Raw genomic sequence first — 21776 nt, 5'->3', positions numbered from 1 at the left:
TTTTTTAAAAGCAATAATTGGGTATGTAAGATTCACATGTAGGAAAATAAATCAAATAATTGATTTGAAAAAATGTTCAATAAGAGTTGGAAAATAGTTGAAAAAGTAGTACGTCTCATATAAAATAGGTTTGGAGGATAAATGAGTGTGAAGCATACCATTTCTCAATGGAGATTTTTATTTTTATAAGTATTGGAAATTATTTTTATTTGGCCCAAAACGTACAATCATCTAAAGCACAAGATATAAGTACTCCCAGCAGACCTTGATCTATATATATATATATATATTGTAAGTGTGTATATATATTTATGAGCTATTTGATTCCCTCTCAGTTTCCCCCACTTCAGTGTCTCCGGATTCTTTCCCACTTGTCGAGATGCGGTAGAAATCGACAATGTCTCTGCAAACCAAAATAAAAATGAAACAAAATCAAAAATGAATTAAAAGAAAAGAAAAAATGATAAAGAAAAACCATGTCTCATTCATTTACCTCATATTTCAATTAAATATTATGCGTGTTAGGCATATCTTATTAAAATAGAGTTTGAGCCCACACGCTATGGAGGGTGTTAAAGTATTAATTAAATGATTAAAGTTACTTTTTTTTATCGGCTTAAGCTTTTAGGACAAATGGTGATTTAACATTGTTAATATAATATGAGAAATATTATTTTTTCAACTCCTGATCATACTTTTATTCAACTTCAACAATTTTTATTTTTTTAAAGGAATAATTGGATATGTAAGATCCATGTGTAGGAAAATAAATTCAATAATTGATTTGAAAAAATGTTCGATAAGAGTTTGACAAGAGTTGAAAAAATAGCACTTCTCATCTAAAATAGGTGTGGAGGATAAATGGGTGTGAAGTATATCATTACTCAATCGAGATTTTTATTTTTGTAAGTATTGGAAAATGTTTTTATTTGACCCAAAACGTACAATCATCTAAATGTTTACAAATTTAGGCCCAATATAATTGGCAGGTTACAATCATCCAAAGCACAAGGTACAAGCACTCACAACACACCTCGATCTATATATATATATATATATATATATATATATATATATATATATATATATATATATATATATATATATATATATAACAGAAATTTCATAAAAATCGGTTTGTAGGAAATTTGCTACAACCCAAATATAAGATTGACATGTGTTCCTTGGCATGTGAGAAACACGTGTTATTTAAATAGCATGTGCTTCTTACATGTTTTTTTAATAGCATTAATAAAAAATTATGTGCTTTTACAATCATCCAAAGCACAAGGTACAAGCACTCACAACACACCTCGATCTATATATATATAAAAGAAATTTCCTAAAAACCGGTTTGTAGGAAATTTGCTACAACCCACATATAAGATTGACATGTGTCTCTTGGCATGTGAGAAGCACATGTTATTTAAATAGCATGTGCTTCTTACATGCTTTTTTATTTAATAGCATTAATAAAAAAATATGTGCTTTTTACATGTTTAAAGGATACATGTCAATCTTATATGTGGATTGTAGGAAATTTTATACATATCGGTTTGTAGGAAATTTTTGTATATATATATATTGTAAGTGTGCATAAATATTTTTGAGCTATTTGATTCCCTCTCAGTTTTCCCCACTTCAGTGTCTCTGGACTCTCTACCACTTGCCTAGATGTCGTAGAAATCGGCAGTGTCTCAGCAAACCAAAATAAAAAGGAAACAACATCCAAAATGAATTAAAAGAAAAGAAAAACCATGTCTCACTTATTTACCTAATTTTTTAATTAAATATTTTACGTGTTAGACCTCACATATTAAAAGAGAGTTTGAGCTCACAAGTAAGAGAAATTGTTAAAGTATTGATTAAATGATTAAATTTACTTATTCCTATCAGTTTAAGCTTTTAGGACAAATAGTGATTTAACATAGTTAATATAATATGAGAAATATTATTTTTTTTAACTCTTGATCAAACTTTTATTCGACTTCAACAATTTTTTCTTTTTAAAGTAATATTTGATATATAAAATTCACGTGTAGAAAAATAAATCTAATAATTGATTTGAAAAAGGTTCGATAAGAGTTGGACAAGAGTTGAAAAAATAGCATATTTCATATAAAATAGGTGTGGTGGATAAATGGGTGTAAAGTATACCATTAATCAATGGAGATTTCTATTTTTTTTTTTAGTATTGTAAAATATTTTTATTGGCCCAAAACGTACAATGATCTAAATGTTTACAAATTTAAGCCCAATTGGCAGGTTATAATAATCTAAAGCACAAGGTACAAACACTCACAGGAGACATATATATATATATATATTGTAAGTGTATATATATTTCTGAGCTATTTGATTCCCTCTCAATTTCCTCCGCTTCAGTGTCCCTGAACTCTCCCATTTGCCGAGTTGCCGTAGAAATCGGCAGTGTCTCAGAATCTCAGTAAACCAACATAAGAAGGAAACAAAATCCAAAATGAATTAAAAGAAAAGAAAAAAGGAGAAAGAAAAACCATTTCTTCACCTTCAATGCTTGGCTCTGAAAATCCTAGATGACCTCCAGAACCTCCGGTCTACTGTGGTACTTCTTCTTTTTTATACATTTAATTTAATTTTTTTTTTTTTAGTGTGTTCAGTGATTCCATGTGTGGCTAGGGTTTTTTAGTTCTTTTTTTTGGTATACAATGGCTTTGTTTGGTTGCTGAGAAAAGGCTGGAAAAGAAAGAAAGTAGATATCTTAGTTCTTTTCTTTATATTTGGCTTGGGGGTTTTCTCGGGATCCAACGAGTTGGTTTGGGCAAGTGTTGTGTCAAACTAGTTTTGGGGGGATATTCCGCGTTTGAAGGGCTTTCTAGAGTCTGTAATAGGATTCTGTTTGGTTGCGAGGATTTTTTGTTTTATTTTTTATTTTTGATTAACTTTGAGTCTTGTGTAAAGTTTGTCAACGTAGACAAGAAAGTGACTTCTTTTGACTGCAGAATTTCATTATTTAGAATTCAAAAAGAAAAAAGAAAAAGAAAACTAACATTTTGATTTGGCAAGTTGCAATGGGCTTACTTGAGTTAAATATTTAAAACACAAGGACGAGAATTGGTTTTTTTTTTTTTTTTTTTAGATTTTTGTTTTTGTCCCGTCTCTCTTGGTACTTAAACAGAGGATGAGGTAGTAGTAGGTGTCAAAGTTATATTATTCAAACTTAAAGTATCCTTACAAACTTCAATCAATCTTCTTCAAATTAAGAGGACAGGGAAAGGGTGGAATTATGGAGTTCCTGTTTTTCTTGTTTGATATGCTGTATGTCATGATCTCATGGTAATATATTGCAATTTGTGTTATGCAAACAAATTTCAAATCTTTTTGTGGTTCGCCAGTCTGAGCTAGCATAAAAAAAATTCGTTTTTGTTCTTCGAGCTGCTCAATCAAATGCAAAGCTTTTAGGTTTGCTAGGAGATTTCATGTAAAGTGAGTGGCTTCATTGTGTTTTTATGCCGGAACGGAACCATAGCTGAGAATGCAAGCCATACTTGCTAGGCCAACAAGCATGGTATAGTTTTGAGAGCTTTGATGCATGATAGCTCCAATGAAGTAATAGTATTCTGCTTCTAACTTTCACTATAATCATACTTATTCCATGTCGCGCAGTTTGCTCATATTTATCAATTCTGCTCATTTTCATCATCAAGATCCAGTGCTTGATGTTCTGCAATTAACTAGCCATATTTTAATCTGAAATGGGAAAATATGTGATTCTTCTGCTATGTATATATAATCTTCATTTGGACATATGTCGATATTATGTTATTTAGTTGGAGGATTTTGCCTGTTAATTTCTTTCACAAAAGAAGAAAAAGAAAAAGCTGTCTTCCTTCAACTTGTTATTCTTATCATTTCATAGGTGGTGATTTAAGTACAATTTTCTTTTAATCAGATTATATTATATATATAGCCAACAGCGTCTGGCACTGATGCCTAGTTCAGTTGAGTAGCTTTCTGTGTGAGATAATATATGCATGGTTTAACAATCCTTTTGGAGTCTATACACTTTGAATGCATGTTCATACCGATGAGTCATGTTCTCATGGTACACTATCGCTTTTCTAATATTTCAGGTGAAAACTGGCTTTAAGTTTTTACTATCAAATTGTTTGGTCCTCCTGATCATACTTTCTGTACAGCTTCAAAGAAGATCTAGAACCCAGACAGAAAGAAGCAATCTTGATGTTTTGAAGTGAATGAGGATGTCAAAGGTTTTGTTATCCTAAACTTAGCCTAGAATTAGCAAAAGTTATACCAAATTTAGATTAATGCATTGAATATTTATGGTGTATATTTGGTTTTGGAACTGAGATTCCAATACTTCCAAACTGATGTGCTATCATCTAGGAAGGGGAAAGGGGGAAGGGGGGGGGGGGGGGGGGACTTGATGTTTAGCCATATACAAGCTATTGTGGTGGCATCGTATTGTATTGGGAACTGCTGTAATTGTTACAAGTATTTTAGGTGCTTGTGCTTGCGCTGTAATTGCGAGGCCTTATGCTTGTAAAGTGTATTTTGAGCCAACCCCAAAAGCATTGCTAAGTTAAACTGAGTGAAATTTCAGAAGTCATATTAGTTTTCTTTTTTTCTTTTTTGGAGGGGTTTCATATCATTAAATGAAGAGAGCTTTCACAGGACTCGCTAGATTTGGCTGAAAAACAAGTGTCAAGGCAGATAACATATGAGCCACACACAGCCCAAAAAAATAATGCGCTTGAGGCTCCTGCACTGGCCTCTGGTTCAGTATCCATTTCAAGCAACCAAAACAGAAGAGTTACGCGTGAAGATATTGAAGTTGTAAGTGACTAGATCTGATGTTCATTTGCAGTTTTATGATTGAATTATTTCATTGAGTGAGACTTCACTGAAATATACCATGCTTGTGCTTTGTTTGTTTTAATAACTTGTGTAGGTCCGCAACTTAATTGAAAGGTGCTTGCAGTTGTATATGAACAGAGGTGAGGTCATAAACACCCTTTTGTGTCATGCAAGAATTGAACCTGGCTTTACCACCTTGGGTAAGCTATTATGTTCCTTCCTAGAAGTTACTTTTTTTCCTTTTCAGTCATCTTATCGGCTAAAATTGTATCACTGATTGAGAGCCCTGTGGGAGGAGGAGGAGGAGAAGAGGGGTGGGGGGAACTATTTGATGAGGGGTATAAAGGATTGAGATGCGATAGTAACAGTTCTGACTTCTGATACAATTTAACTTCTCAATGATGATATTCTAAGGTTCAAAAACTACTCAACCTAGGACATATACTTGATATCCAGCATATTTTGGATTGTGTTTCACAGAAATAACAATGACAAGATTATTTATTGTTTAAATTAGCAATTGCTCTTCTCTTTTCTTATTTTCATGGACTGTTGGACGCCAATTTGACTTCAACTTTCTTAGGCATTTAGGGAAATTAGTTAAGAGTTGGTTGACTACTTTTAAACAAGTAGTTTACAATTGTGTTCGTTTGTGTCTATTGGATTGTTAAAATTTGTGGTGACGTTGAATGTCATTTTCAAAAATCTAAGGTCATTTTCGGTAGCTTCCAAGGCAACGTTCTTGCCAGTTCATCTCATGTATTACATACTTTAAAAAACTACCTACCTCCTAGAGAGGTTTTCGGATCTGTTTCTTTCTTTTCTTCTACTTTCCTTTTCTTTGGATAGATTGAATGGCTGAGATACATGCCTAGTATAGTCTTTGGAACTTCCTTCCCCCAAAGAATGGGGTGGAGGCTTTGGTTGCGGGCCCAAGATCTATTTGGTGCCCGTGTAACTTATCAATAACAGAAAAGGTATTACGTGATTATTATGTCTATTGTTGCTCTGCAGCGAAGTCATAAAATTATAAAGTCCAGAAGTCATTCTTTATCTGTTGCTTGCATGTAGAAACAGGATATTAAATTTTCCATTGTACCCATAATTCTTGACACATTTTTATAGTTATCTTCCTCATCCAACAACTGTAATGTCCAAATTTTCATTTTTGATTGATTTAGTATGGCAAAAGTTGGAAGAAGAAAATGCAGACTTTTTCAAGGCTTACTACTCAAGGCTTAAGCTGAAACAACAAATTGGTTCGTTCAATTATTTACTTGAGAAACAGAACCAGCTTATGATGTTCTCAGCAACTCAAAAGGTTCCATCGGCTCCTATGCAGAACGAGATTCATCACATGCCTGGCAAGTTCTTCCTGTAAAACTTTATAGAATGTTGAAAGCGTGCAAACTTCAAAAATACTGCTGAAAGTTCAACAAATAAGGATAAACTCCTCTCAAAGTATTTTCTTGCTACCAATGATCTTGCAGATTAAAAGTTCATACTTTTTAGAAGCAAGTTGAAAATTGTGAAACAGAAAAGTGATTATGAGAATACACTCACTTAGCTTTATTGAGATAAAAATGTCTATCTGGTCTGATCATCATTCTTAACAAGCTGGTAATGGGAATATGCTCCACTGGAATAAATTTATTCTATGTGAACATTTGAAATGAAAGTGAGCCCTTAATATTACTGACAATGCTGAACATGTTCAGAAGGCTCTTTGAGACTTATCTTGTACATATGGATTCTGGGATAGCTTCTTACAAACACAAATCTCATCCCCAAGGTAGGAGTCGGAATGAGATTTCATTCTGCACTCTATTCCGTCCAAATCAAATGGACCCTAAGAATTATCAGCGATGGTCCTTTCCTATTATTGAATCTTGATCGTCACTATAATTCATTTTTCCCTCTCTTACTGCAGTCAACAATCAACCTCTGGGGTACCCAATACTGCAGCAGCCTCCAATCCCATCTATGGGTCAACTCCCAAGTACTTATGTGGGCAATATGCCTAGCGGTCATATGGTACATGGAATCCCTGCACCCGACAATTTCAACCCTATGCAAGTAGCTTCTGAGAAAAAGTGAGAGTTTAATATCATATCCATTTTCTTTTCATGTTATTGATTTTTTTGGCTTAGCCATATATGTTTTGGTATGTGCTTGAGGTAGCCTAAAAAATATAAGGTACTCAATATCCAGCGTTTAGCTCTGTTTTGGCGCATCTATCACATATATTGAAATATCACAGACATCCATGAAGATGTGAATTTGTCTGTTGCATATAAAGTTGCTTGATATTTTGTCTTGTCTATTACGTACTGTTGGTAATCAAAATTTTGTGACTATGGATTCATCTTAAATATCTTTCCTATCAAGTCTGGATGAGCAATAATTGAGGCTCCTATATCAGGTATCATTTCCCATGTGTGCACATGCACGGGATTATGGTTATTGCATGTATGATCTTTGTGTCTAAATGAAAGAAAGGGGACTAAGGTCATTATTGGTTGCTTTGAAGAGTGGGAACATGCAGTTGATAAAAGTATTGAGGCTTGTTTTGGTTTCATGGGTTAGGATGGGTTATGCCAAAGATCCATGTAACTCACCTTGATAAATTGGGATTAGGGCTTAATTAAGTTGAGTTGGGTTAGGTTAAGATAGGTTACTTTGTGTGTGTGTGTGTGCATAGCTGTTGATTTTGATTTTGACTGAGTTCTATTTCTTGTCAATTCAGAAAAAAAAGTAATAACTAAGAAGTGGCCTGCCAGTTTACCACAGCCAAGGATTGCCCATGCTTTTTGTCCTTGTTTTATGTCGCCTTTTGTCCCTGCTTTTTTTGGATTATCTTTTCCTCGAAGTTTTTTCCATGTCTTGTGACTCTAAACACATGCTTTTTATTCTTTATCATCTTTTATATAATGTTGGCTTAACTCCAGAGTTTGAATCTTGGATGTATACGACAGAACTTGCAAATTATTGAATGGCATGTTGGGAGAAAGTAAGAATATCAATAGCCTCTTTTATGATGTTTGCTTGCTAGAAGCTTACTGTGTTGCTCTTTTTTGAAGTGTGTTGATGGACAGAGGTGCAGTTGATACAGTACCTGTCATTCCTACTTGTCCTATGATGAGGTTGGAGAATTCTTCAAGTTCTGCATCATTGGCATACAGTGGCCAATTTCCTTTCACCCCATCAGAGTTGTCAGGACTGAGCATGGAGGCATCAAGGCCTGACTCTGCATTTAAACCTTCTGAAGACTTGCAGCTTGGACCTGATGGTGAAACTGGACAGCTTAAGGAACTTTTTCAATCATCAATTCAGAATCCTTGTAATTTTAGCATCCCAAGTCTAACTGTGGACTGGTCAAACTGGCGAGGTGAGATGTGGATATCTTTTATTACTTTGTGCAATTGTTGGCCCCAGCGGTGAAAGTTGTCATGCTATTGAGTTATCCATCACTGTTGAGTTATAATTGCAAACTTGCACAAGATTCTGATTTGGTATTCACAAGTCAATACTTGTGTTCATGTGTCTAAATTAATACGAAACTTGTATAATTCTAGAACATAAATTTTTATGAATCTTATGTTTGAGAAAGTGGAAGAGGATTTCATCCTAAAAGAGAAGTAGTGCAGCGTCACAATTCTTAGATCATATATTTTTTAGGAATCTAGGAAACGCGTTCTTATACATTATTGTTATCTGAAAAGATTTCAACTTAATGATTTGCCCATGATATACGGTTTTGTTCAGGATGGTATTCCTAGTGTTTTGGCCTTTCATTATTATGGTGCTAATGAATCTATGGGCACTCCCGCTTCTTTTTAGACAAATATTCAGTATTTTTGCTATCTTCTTCATCCACAATGATGCACATTTATTAAATTGCAGCAACACAAAACAGCAACAACTGCATTTGCATTTAATATGTATAATCATATAAAAAGAAAAAAAAAAATAGTAAAAGCCATTATGCATTTCAGAGGAGTAAACTTAACAACCCCCCCCCCCCCCCCCCCCCCCCCCTTCTCTGCATCCACGTGGCCAGACCTTTTGTGTTGCAGAAAAAACCTATCCCCGAGTCCTTTTGAAGAACTTCACTGCTGACATCTTTCTTGTTTCAACAGAACTTGAAGAACTGGGAGACCTTTCTAGCTCTCCCCTTTTGACTTCTGATGCAGATGCATTTCTTGATTCTTTAGGGAGAAAAGACTTTATAGGTAAAAAGTAAAGCTTGCCTCCATTTTATGATGTTTGCTTTGTTGAACTGCCTCCTTTTTATGCAGATATATTTATGATGTTTGCTTTGCATGAAAAACATTCTGAAGTGAGAGAGACTTGGTTTCACATTCAAGAATGAGGGTGTATTTAAGAAGGTGTTTGGTATTTTTGAAATGTGTATGGGGAGGGAGGGAGGGGGCAGTGAACTGCGTGTCATATAATATAGAACTTTTGATCAACTAAACCAGATTCAGTGCATCTCTATTTACTTTTATATTTGATCGGTGATGCTATGATCTTTTTCCTTGTTTCAGTTCAGGATTGCCTTGCGGATGCTGTCCCTGGTGCAGGCTTTCATCGAGAGGAACAAAAACCTTAGCTAAAAGCCAAGTCTTCGGACATTTGAGCCTTTGAGTAAGGATTAGATAGGGTAATAATACTAGAACTCTTTCCTATTTTGCAGATATAAAGCTTCTGGCTGGTGAATCAACGTAAATTTCGGAGGTTCAAGTTGTATAGTGCATGACATATAACCTTTAATATTGGCTTAAAACATCTCTTAAGACTAGTAGCAAAACTAGATTTTGTGTGGCCAACTCCCTCACTACAATTTCCTAACGACATCGATATAAAACTACTGATAGCACTGCATGTTTGAAACAACATTTGTCAGTTTTTCTTCTTTGAGAAAGACTGGCAGACTTTTTAACTAAACACCGTTTGGCGCATTTTTTTTGTCAGACTAGTAGCGCACGCTTTTACACGGTTGGTGGCCCAGGAAAAAAAAACATTCGAAAATTTGTGAAGCCCACAAAGTGATTAATCTCTCCCCAGGACTTGTCTCTATCAGACTTTTTCCCCGTTTGAAAACTCTCTTTTTTTTTTACTCCTTCGGTGAGTGCTGTATGGAGAGAAGGGATGAGTTTCGCCTCCTCTCTCTCTCTCTCTCTCTCTCCAATCCTTCCTTTTTTTCTCTGTTTTTGGTTGTATTTTGGAAGCCATATCTGTCCCTCACATGCTCCACTCTACCATCTCCGTCAGCGTTTGCACTGCCTCTCGATAGTCTCTATCACCCGCACATGGGCCACATGCGTTGCCGTCTCTTTTAGTCTCAAGGCTGCAGTTTCTCGACTCTCCCTCTTTACTCTTCCTGGTCCTTCATAACCAGTACTCGCTTTCTATTTATGGAGACTGTCAAATCCAGATTCGATTTGTCTTGAGCGTCAATCATAGGGCGTCTCCTTTGCCGGACGTCTAAGTGAAAATCCCCTGAAGAGCACTCCCATCAGGTTCTTTAAAGTGGTTCTCTTTCTTATGTTTAGTGAAAATATCACAAAAAACACCAAAATCGCACCTCCAGCAGATACCCTAATTTTGGGGTTTTTGGTTGGGAAGCACTGTTGCTTCCCAACTCATTATTTTAATAAAAACAAAACCGGCTCTCCTCCTGTCTGTCCTCTCTCCTTCCCCCTCTCGCGTCCGAAGATGACTGAGAAACAATTTCTTGCTGATTTTCCTTCACTTTCTCACCAAACAAACAAATAACCATACTTTAATCACCACACAAAATCCAACTACGAGAACAATCAGAAACAAAAAAAAAAAAAAAAAAACCCTCAAATCCATGTCTCCCAAACAAAGCAATCAGATTATTCATTGGAGAAAATCGGAAAATCGGCTCTTCGTCAACCCACCGGAATTCGGCTCCTGTTTCGTGTCTCTTCCGTCAACCCACTAGAAATTCGGCCCTTGTTTCACCGACGACGACCCAACGAAGATCCACCGGAGACGACGCCTTATTGTGGTTCTGCACCCTCGAATCGTAATCGGTCTCCGACACCATCGACGAAGAATCCACATCCATTGCTTCAGTCCATGATTCGAGCCTTACCTTAGAGATCAGAGCTAAAATTTTTGCAAAATCGCATTCCTAGAATTTCTAAAAGAAATTTCTGAGTTGGTTTTGAGAGAGAGGACGGAGAAGATGAGAGATGAAGGTGATGGGTTTTGAGAGAGAGAGGACAGAGAAGATGAGAGGATGTTTCTGGAGAAGGCGAGAGAGAGAAAGAGAGAAAAAAAGAAAAAAGAAATAAAATAAGAAAGAGAAAAAATAATAAAATAAGATAAGGAAATAGTATTTAATTGATATGAGAAAAATTTAGGAAATTTATTGGGAGTTGTTTTTTTATAAGGAAGTAAAAAGTAGTTTTATTCTCTAAATATAAGAAAAATGGTAAGAAAACTGATGGGAGTGCTCTTCCATGGCTTCCTTATTGTGATTTTTAAGTTTTTCTTGTCGTTACAATAGGTGCAATTTCAGGCGGCACATCTTCTAAACTGTTTCAAAAATCATCATTTCGGTAACCCTTTCCTTTACTTGTATGCCAAAAAGATGTTTAACCAAGCCATACATTTTACCCATTCCCAAATTGCTTTATGTTTATTAAAACACTTTTTTGACTGTAAGAAGAAAAAGTACCACACAATATTGAACCACTTGTAAACAGATTCACTAAATTCTAAAAGGGAAAGCATCAAGCACTTATTATTGAAACTAAACTACCTAAATGACGCCTCTACAGCCAGGTAGACAAACTGAGATCTGGACAAGAACTCGAATAAACAGGTCATGAAGTCCATGTTTTAAATACACAAGCCTATATGGAAATAAACCCAATGAATAAACAAATTGCCTCTTCGTTGATATGCACATTCAGCCAGTATGCATGTGCAGATTTCAATAATTAATTACCCAAAAATTAATTGATCTACACATGCAATATAAAATTTCTAATCATGATTGGGGCTGGCTGGATCTGCTCTTTCATGGTGAAATTTCACCACAATGCATGTTATGTTGTCTGCACTGCCACGATTAAAAGCAGCCTCTGTTAACTTCCGAGCTGCTGCCTCAGGTTCTTCTTCAGTCCGGGCAAGAGATACAGCATCCTGAACACAGAATGTACAAGTGGATAACACAGAATGTACAAGTGGATAATCCGGAGAACTTTAAAGCTGATAGAAAATAATAATAAAAAAATTGAAGAGAATAAACGCCATTAAATTATTGGACTTCCTCACACAATCACTGCATTTCAGCACCTAAAGCCAACCACAAGAAGCCACTTGATCGACACAAAGGAATTCTGTCAACACGCGACTCACCAGTGACCCATATTTTAATAAATTACTTCCCATAATATTTCACCCAATCAGGTGTTTGATTCAAAGACCCAGATTGGCTGGCACTGCAACAGGTATCATAAGGTAGAGCTAATCCTCAATCCAGTTTCTTGCATTTTATACCCTGATTTTCGTTGGGAATACACAGCATGATGCATCCACATGTTCTGATTATCTCCGCTGATGAGATAAGACCAACCACCTTAAAGGAGTTTTTCTTTTTTCTTTTTTATATGGCAGGAAACCTCTAGATAGGACCACTTCGTGTACCCATGTCTGTCAGGCAAACCCTAGACTGCTGCAAAACGCCCCCTCCACATGGATTGGATAAAAGTCCGGCTTCGCTAGAAGACGTGACCACAAAGAATTGTTTGTACTATAGGAAATTCGAACTTTAGACCCGATGGAGATGCCACATCTAAGATAATCTACAATTGGAACGCCGGTTCTTTATTAAATGTAGTTGAAGGCAAGACCCCCAGGTGGGTATATGATATCCATTGGGTCATCATTACCAAAAAGGGCAAACCCTCTTCCCAATGTACAAATCATCAGTTACCAAAGTGTGTATGAGCGAGCACATGAGTGTGTTAGGGGGAGAGAGAGAGTCATGGGCTTACGTCATTGGGTACAACATCCCATAGTCCATCACTTGCCAGCACAAGCAATTCTAATTCTTCATCTATCTCTTGATCCTGGAAAAAAAAAGATTGCATATATGATTCATTTTTTTAACTGGCAACAGTAGCACATATGGCCTATAAGATATAAAGAACTCTGATTTTACTAGATAACTGGATAGAGAGAGCTTTCATATCCTGCACTCACATTAGGAATTGCTAGATAAATAAAGGGTAGCATACTAGCATCAAAAGGAAAACAGGTAGTCCAATCACTGTTTTGATACTAAAATAAAGCATAGCTGCTTGCAGTTGATACAGGTTGAATAAAGAAAGATTTACAATATTTTATATTAGAAATTTACTCAAATCTAAAATTAATACACCAAATTTTACTGATTTCCTTTCTAGTAGATTTACCTTTCAATCTTCTGTAAGTAATTAATGAGTTAATTTATGCAAAAGAGAACTTTTTTTACAAGATAAATCAATTTATTTCAAGGATCACCTGAATCTCAGGATCTGCCACAACAAACTGCTTCAACATGCGGTTACCAAAAGCACGAGACATAGCTAACACGCCTCCTACCCTCCAAGTACCTAACAACACAATACAACAGATTAAATTTAGCTATTTGGAGTTCTCATTTTTTGTTAATCATAATGGATAGAACGATGCTAATAGACAATATCTGTCTCCGAATACATGGTCCTTCCCATTGGAAGTTTTGGATAGCCTGGAAATGTAAGAAGAGAATTCAAAAGAAGAAATTCATAATATATTTGAGTGCTGAAGTAGCGAAATAGTGAATAGTGATGCATGAATAATACGAGCAAGGAAAACAGCTTGAACACGTACTTGCCATGCCTGACAACACAATCAATGAGGTATGTACTTTCAGCAGTTTGAGATAATCATTGCAAATATCTTGTAATACTAATACATATCCCAGCAGAGTACTGAAATATCTTTAGTCCCAAGATTTCAACTTCATCACAATCTCTTGGGCTGTTTGTATATCAAGATCATTCAGAAGAGTTATGAGAGCACCACTGACTGACAGTAGACAAATTTACAAACAGTAGGGCTAAACAATGGCTTGTCCAAACTGGACTACTCTTTAGAGACACATTCTATTAGCCAAGAGTTTATAACAGAAAACCCATCATGCACTTGACTAAACTAAGAATTTCTTTCCTTTTGGTGGAAAATTTTCATATATTGAACACCAAATGCATCCCAAACACGCAACAGAAAATGACAAGAAAACAATCAGAAGTTTAACAATGCAATTTATTGTGTATAAATGCTCCTAGATGGGATCCAGCTGTTACGGGTGAAAGAATAAAAACCAGAAAAGATTCTGGAAGGTGTCAACAATGGTGTCTGTGGTCCCCACATAAGGAGAACATTGACCAAAAGATCATTAGAGCACTCACAACCTTCCTTTGAGTTTTCCTAAATTTTAAGGAACAAAACTATTTTTTGTTTCCCTATCCAAATACACTCTTCAATAGCTTCCTTTATCTTTCTCTATACCACTAAAATCTTATTTCTTTACAAAATATAAGTTCCCTACCTACCCTCACATTTTTTACAAAATCCTAACACAGTCCCCAATGAAAGGCAAAAAGAGGAGAGGAGAGAAACACTTTGTGTTAAAATAATGGATAGAGAAGCTATAAAAGAAAGCTAAAGTGTTACCCAATGCATTCGGTAGCACTATAGCATACCCAATGATTAAGGAAGCAATAGAGAAGTTACTGCATGTGACTTTTTGTGGTTTTTTTCAGACTTTTTCTATATTTAGGGAAGGGAAGAAGTTATAGAGAAGCTGCTGTGAGCACTCTTAGGCCAGGCTTTTACTGGATAACAATGGAGAATAAGTGCCATTGGAATGTGAAAGAAGTACAATGGAACCAAAACTAGATAACATCCTCCTACCTAGTTTATGAATGCAATTATTGCAACTGAGTTTAGGTTGGGGTCCTTGGGGAGAGCAATACCCTGGGCTTGGGTTGTTGTCCTGTAGATGACTTCTGATCTAGTTTAAACCACACACTACTCCAATGCTTCCTAATGCGAGTATTCAATTCTTCATTGTCTACATAAGAAACCAAAATTTTACTCTCATTTATTTGTTAGTTTGTTTATTGTTAGGTAAACACAAGTCACATACTCGTACATGATTGAACTTGTGACCTCATATCCTCCACCCTTTATTTATGGGAGTAAAGATGCTATTTGGTCTGAAAATTATTGGCCGAGGCTACTTCCCCATTCTGTCCCTAGGAAAAAAGTTTGTAGCATATGCAATGGATCAAGATTGATATGGATAGGATTCTCAACCCAGTTCTAATTTGAGACTTGTTTGGGGACTGAAAATTATTATGACAAAGCTGTGGTCGAGTTTTACCATATCAAACCTGTCATGTCTAGCTGCAGTAGCTTACATCAGCTAAGGCACCCATCAGCCAAGGGATAAGATAATTAGGCAATAACAAGAGAGATAGATAGAGGAGAAAAGGTCTCCCAGTTTGGATCTACAATTAGCAAATTGAATAATCCTGGAGATCCAGTCCGCAAAAGCTTCCATTTATACATAACCAACTTCTCTCTGAACATTCAAGATAGAGTACTTTGCTAAAATCTCCAGTTAGTTTGACAAGCCCGACTCTTGGCAGGCAAGACCCACAAAAATATGAACCCATGTTTTGTAGATCAGTTGCACCACATACTTTGCCACTAAGAATTCTCATCACAACCAATATATAGTTCCTTGTTTCACTTAGACAAATATACATAAATAAATCTTACCTGCCCACATTACAATGCCACCAGCACTTTCAATTCTCTTCCGCTCATCACTTCTATTTGGTTTATGGTCTTCGGAAAGAGGGATTGCTGTTAAAAGGGAAAAATCAGCTACCTTTAGAAGTCCCATTCACTGCTATTGATATTAGTTTAGATGTACAGTTCACAGGAGTATTTGCTAGAAATCATGTGTTACAGCTCAACTACCAATACTAAAAAAAGGCTGTCATTAGATTTTGACAAATATTTACACATATTAAGTGATGCAGATAGAGTATTAGATGATGAAGTGCAATGTTTTTCAGATGAACTAACTCTTCCCCCGGGGGTGGGGGGACCAAGTAAAATTCCTTAGATATCCAGTTCTTAGTATCTCATATCCTAAATAAATTTCAGCTCAACATGTTGATTCCACCATGATTTTATCAAGAAACTTATGTCTAAGCAATCACCACCTACAAAATTAATATAAATACCGTCAAACCATCACTTATCCCCAAATGTTTAAGTTGATAGGAAATGGTTGATTTAATCATTTCACGTATAAGTTCAAATTCCCATTTAATAACTGAGGCCCAACATGTGGAATATCTAATTAAAATGGTAAGTTAATGATGCAAGTATTACCTTTGCCAGCCTTAGATATTACTGCCCTTGAATCTCCAACATTGGCAACATATAGATGGTTACCAACCAATACTGCTGTTGATGCAGTAGAACCATCATCCCGGAAAGTATCTCTTTCAGAATCCAAAAAATCAGCATCAGTCTGTCGATATGTTTCACCTGCAAACATATCCAAGTTACCAAATAGAATATCACAAATCCACATCAAAAGGAGGAAAAGCATTCCATTCAGGACCCCACTCCTTGTGAACCGGTGTTGACAAAAGACTCAAAGCCATTCACTTCAGAAATGGTTACCAAACATTTCCACCAGTGTGGGATCCTAGACAGAACAACAACCAGGGATATGCAAGACTCGCATAACCCTGCTGCTTCACACAAAGTAGTGCATAAAAATGGAGTATCAGAGTACTTGAACGCACTAATAGCTAATTTGGTGTCGGGTATAAATTGTGGGTGCTTCATGAGATTTTCAAAGAGATGCTCCTTTAAATATTCAGCTGCACGAGAACCGCCATGACCTGTAAGGACATGTCATATTGGTTAAGATAACTTGAATCCTATTCATGTACAAAAGTGGCTTCAGTCTCCAGATGGCAGTTATCATCCATAAGTGAAATGTCAAGAAAGTGGATCATGTGAAAAACAGGTCCAGAGTTGATAATTTGTAAGGCAAAACTCTGAGATCTATGACCAAATGGCAGCATGGTTTGACAATTGCAATGATAAAAGACATACACTTTCTGCTTCTTGGATAATTTTATTTTAGATTAAACTTGTGGATGCTCAAATAGCAAAAGCTGTCGGAGTTCGCCAAACTTCTATAAAATGCAATTCTTAAGAGCAAACCATTAGAGCATTCCCAATGATTCTATTTTAGATTAAACTTGTGGATGCTCAAATAGCAAAAACTGTCAGAGTTCGCCAAACTTCTATAAAATGAAATTCTTAAGAGCAAATAATTAGAGCATTCCCAATGGCTTAGCCATTTTCACCTGCTTAGCCAGGTTCACCTTTAGTCTAAAATGGCTAACCAATTCACTAAAAAGACCCTCCATTCGATTATCCAAATCAAATGCAAAATGCATTTGTGATGGATATGTGAATAGTGCAACTCCACATGTGGAGTTGCACTTTTTTTTTTTTGATAAGTAAGAAAACTTTATAAAAATAAGCGAAAAGCGCTCTTAAGTACACAAGAAGTATACACAGGAACACCCAGCTAGCCCACAGAAGAAAACCCACAAGAACCTACGCACACACAAATCCTGAAGGCCCCAAAAACCCAAAATCCAGAAGAAACTCCCATAAAGCCCAAACTACAAAATACATCCCAGAACTTTTCATATACGCATCTCTTTTTTTATTTGTTTCTCTTTCTTTCACTCTCTCCCCCCTCCCCTCTATCACCAAAACTCATTTACGCCATAGCAAGATTCTAATATATCTCCGAATCTGGGAAATTGTATTTCAGAGTATGTCTATATGACAAAATCTATGTTTGCCATTTTCAGGTCACACTCATGCAAACCACCCCAGATGAGAACAAAAAAAAATTGCTGACTTTATAGCAAATAACTATCCAAAAAAATGACTTATCGCTGAAAAAATATCTTAGAATTAAAATAAAGAAAGAACAAAAAATGAATATTTAAATGATATAGTGAAATAATAGATAATCTCATATATGGTACATTTTGAAACTCATTAGTTAAAATAGATAAAGTAGGTTAGCCATTTGCATATAAAAATGCATAAACCATTAGGAGTGCTCTTAAATAGCAAAACAGTGACCCAAAACCCTGTGCACATATAATAATTTCCTAATGTATCAGATGAAGACAACATGGCAAAACACTCATTTTAGTTGATAATTTGACTCCCTCCTTGGTCACGTGCATATAGGATAAGTTCAAACAATATAACCGCAAATGTAGGAGTTTGTATTCGTCCTTTAACATGGAACCACGTAGGACGCCTTCTGTATGTATATTACACAGGAAATTCCCATAAATTTATGTATTTCTCTATAACAAGAGATGACCAGAGAAAATCTAACCATCAAATATTCCGAACAGACAGACTATTTGCCCATCAACCTTGGATGTCTTGACATCATAGAAATCCTCCATGGTTGCTCTCTTTCCTCTAAAACTTGAATATCCGCAGCTCAATTTTCCATCTTCACTGTCAATTAGACAAGAGACACAAGATTAGTGCAGTTTGATCTAAATAAGATTATCAGTATACTGATAGCATGGAATGCAGCCACGCAGACAAATTTAGTTCATTAATAACTATTATCCTGCACACGATTCATTTGTGTTCATTTACCTCAAGTTCAGTCAGTCTGTGGGAGGAAAGCAAAGATGATTTCAGTAAACGGAAATAGACGGATATGATTAAAGAAATATAATACTTCTCATTCCTTTTTAGAATAGAAAAGAAGGAATAAAATCAATTAACTTCTTGTAAATGGGATATTTATCTTTTCTCCACATAATTCTAAAAATGATTCTTATTGTTTGCTAATAAATTGAGAGTTCCTTTGAAGATCGTCTGAGTTATTCTTGCTTCTTTTTCCCCCCTGGTAGGCTCCAATCTTATGAATTCCTAATAGAAAAACTTTGTTAAGTTGAAACCACAATTTTTCTTATATGTCGAAAGTTACAAGTATGAAAAATTGTATCAAACTAAATTTCTGGCTTCCTAACAAAAATTTCGTTGTTTAGTCAAACACGGGGAAGAAAAAATAAAATGAAATAAACAGGTCAACAAGAAAACTATATACACTTGTACATAAAATTACAATACTACGCATATTTGGTCTTAACTGGCAACAAATATGTAATCTGTGACAGCAAAATAGAACTGAACGGTTCTATAGCTCAGTAAGTATAAGGAACGTTTGTAAGTATAATTCAAAATAATTACATACAAACCAAATATGATAAAGAAGGAAACCCATATTAACCTTTTCCACCCTCCGCTAGCAAATCCACCATCTTCGTCCTTCTCAGGCAACACATCAACACTGGGTACCCCTTTTTCTGTAGCACTTGTATCAACCATCATCCTTAAACTTGTTCTAAATTCACGATTCCACAAATACTTTAGGCCAAGACAAGCATGGAAACTCCTTTGGATATCACCCAACTGCACTTTGCTTTTGGAAAATACTCCTATCTGACCAACTTGAACAATCACACTCCTATGCAATCGTTGCATAATAGTGCCAGATCTCTTATTCACTGCTCAATGATATTATGAGAATTACTTTATTATACCAAAACTCCAAAAGTGATAATTGAATACAAACTGAGCATATTTTTTTGGTTCACATGCAATTATTTTGAATATTGGAAATTTTAGTAAAAGCAAATATATCAAAAAATTTAATAGTCCAATTCTCATGCACTTAATTGAAGATAAATACTACATTCAATCTCTCACTTCAGCAAAATAATAGCAATCCAAACATCAAATGAACAACCAAATGAGACTGAAATCTCCACGTACAAATGTAACATTAAATTCCATTCCAACGCAATCCATACACTTAATTAAAGATTAAAAAAATTCCTACATTCAAAGCTTCTTATTTGAGCAAAATAACAGCAATACAAACATCAAATGAACTATCACCGCACGGTCCACACCGAAATCTCCACAATTTATATTAAAATTTATTTACTCACAATCCATACACTCGATTAAAGATAAAACAAAAGCATCCAAATCTCCATATTCAAGCACAACAACGGCAATGCAAACAACAAAATGACTATCAAATAAGACCAAAAGTCCTCCAAGAATAGCTTCTTTGATTCAAACACGATATGTTTAATCTCTCGGAAAATCTCATCCATTTTGAATTGCAATAAATTGAGTCCCATAAAACCGACAACATCTATCAAAATTGAGCTGAGTTTATGCAAAAGCAAAATAACATAATATAACACCGCGAATTTCTCTCTCTTTTTATCTATCATTTACGCCAGGTTTCTCAGCAACCAAACATAAAACAAAAACAACTCAAACAAGTAAAAGAACAAACAAAAATCAAAATTTAACAACATCTTACACTTTCTTAACCACTCGGACCATTGAACTGCAAAAAAATAAAAAATAGAAGGTTAAGAAACTCGATCGAAATTATACAACAAAGAGCTGATTAGATTGATTTTCGATGAAAATAATCGATTTATAATGGATTTTGCGTACCAAATCTCGAGGCTCAGCTCCAATAACAGTCGGATCAGATCGAAGATACCGAATTGAAGTTATCCGGCTCGGGTTGGCGCAAGTGAGAGGATCCGAATCTGATAGGCACTGAGAATCAGCTTCTTAGTACTTTCCTCTCTCTAGAATGATAGAGAGAGAATCCGAACCCTAGAGAGAGAGAGATTCAAGAGGTGGAGATATGAGTGAGAGCGAGATCGCGAAGTGGAAGTGAAAGAGATTGAGAGAGAGAGAGAGAGAGAGATGGGCTTTCGTAGCTTGGCACCGAAGAGCGGTGGCAACGTGGCAGTGCTCATGCATTGCCTTTGGGGAAGATTATCATGTGGGTAATAGCTAGGGTAAGTTTTCAAGGTTGGCAATTAGAATGTCACACGTTCTTTTTTTTTTTTTTTTTTTTTTTTTTTTTTTTTTTGTCTTTTGATCCAGATCTTCGAATTTAATCTTTTAATTTAATAGATTCTCTAAAAAGTTTATTCAACTCTTTTTCTTTCTTTTTTTTTTTTACAATTGAATGCTCTATTTGTTTTGACGTAAAATGTTTTTCATCATAAAATATTTTTAACGAAATCATTTTTCAAAACCCTAAAAATATTTTTGGGTGTTTAATTCGTACGAAAAAATCACCAACGGCGAAAAATCACTGGTGACGAGATGTCGTCAATAACGGACAGGATTCTGGTCACTTTCACTAGATTTCGGCTACTGTTGCTGAATTACGACAATGAAAGTCAGAATCCAGTGATAATGGCCAAATTCCGGCTAGTTTCGCCGGAATCTAGGTTGGCCGAATTCCGGCCAATTTCGTTGGCCGAATTCCCGTGAAGGTGGTTGTAATCTAGCCATTTGTGTCAGATTCTGACCAGTTTTGCTGGAATCTGGCGAAGGTGTCGAACGTCCGCAGACCAATACCAGATTTCAGCACCGTTTGGATTTCAGAGATTGGATACCAAAATTCGAGGGCCTTCGGTAGTAGAATTGGGCTACCAACAAACTTCAATGCTCAGCGGTGACGGATTCCCATAAACATGCTTGCAAAAATTAAGAGTTTAAATCCAGAAAACCGTAAATCGTTTTTCAAAAATTAAAGAGAATTTTACAATCAATTTGAAAATGATTTTTATTGACTATCATTTCCTTTTATACCAATTACTGCAAAATACAAAAAGAATATTTTATGTGTAAACAAACGGAGCAGAAGT

General features: G+C 35.6%; 2 protein-coding genes across 6 annotated transcripts; one reads left to right on the top strand and one right to left on the bottom strand.

The window, feature by feature from the left end:
• Positions 1 to 2345: 2345 nt before the first annotated feature.
• LOC133857755 (uncharacterized) lies at positions 2346 to 9593 on the top strand. Of its 5 annotated transcripts, none has more exons than XM_062293109.1 (9): positions 2346 to 2584; positions 4179 to 4250; positions 4675 to 4836; positions 4952 to 5057; positions 6039 to 6221; positions 6788 to 6950; positions 7938 to 8245; positions 8997 to 9089; positions 9405 to 9593. In XM_062293109.1, exons 2-9 carry the CDS (start codon positions 4236 to 4238, stop codon positions 9467 to 9469), a joined length of 1095 nt encoding a protein of 364 aa, XP_062149093.1. In that variant the 5' UTR covers positions 2346 to 2584; positions 4179 to 4235; the 3' UTR covers positions 9470 to 9593. The 5 variants fall into 5 exon arrangements, with proteins under 5 accessions (XP_062149093.1, XP_062149109.1, XP_062149077.1 ...); XM_062293125.1 differs by having other exon boundaries at positions 4113 to 4250; positions 4952 to 4997; XM_062293093.1 differs by having other exon boundaries at positions 4113 to 4250.
• A 2014-nt stretch (positions 9594 to 11607) lies between these two features.
• Positions 11608 to 20890, bottom strand: LOC133857784 (probable protein phosphatase 2C 76). Its single transcript, XM_062293135.1, has 10 exons — positions 20560 to 20890; positions 20420 to 20446; positions 19310 to 19586; positions 18395 to 18522; positions 16758 to 16856; positions 16336 to 16494; positions 15712 to 15798; positions 13402 to 13493; positions 12894 to 12968; positions 11608 to 12039 (listed from the first exon to the last, which is right to left on the bottom strand). Exons 3-10 carry the CDS (start codon positions 19561 to 19563, stop codon positions 11881 to 11883), a joined length of 1053 nt encoding a protein of 350 aa, XP_062149119.1. The 5' UTR covers positions 19564 to 19586; positions 20420 to 20446; positions 20560 to 20890; the 3' UTR covers positions 11608 to 11880.
• Positions 20891 to 21776: the final 886 nt, after the last annotated feature.

Source organism: Alnus glutinosa, chromosome 1 (genome assembly GCF_958979055.1).
Source record: "Alnus glutinosa chromosome 1, dhAlnGlut1.1, whole genome shotgun sequence".
NCBI lineage: Eukaryota > Viridiplantae > Streptophyta > Magnoliopsida > Fagales > Betulaceae > Alnus > Alnus glutinosa.
Note: the sequence above shows the minus strand (reverse complement) of the source record. Positions and strands in the feature narration are given on the sequence as shown.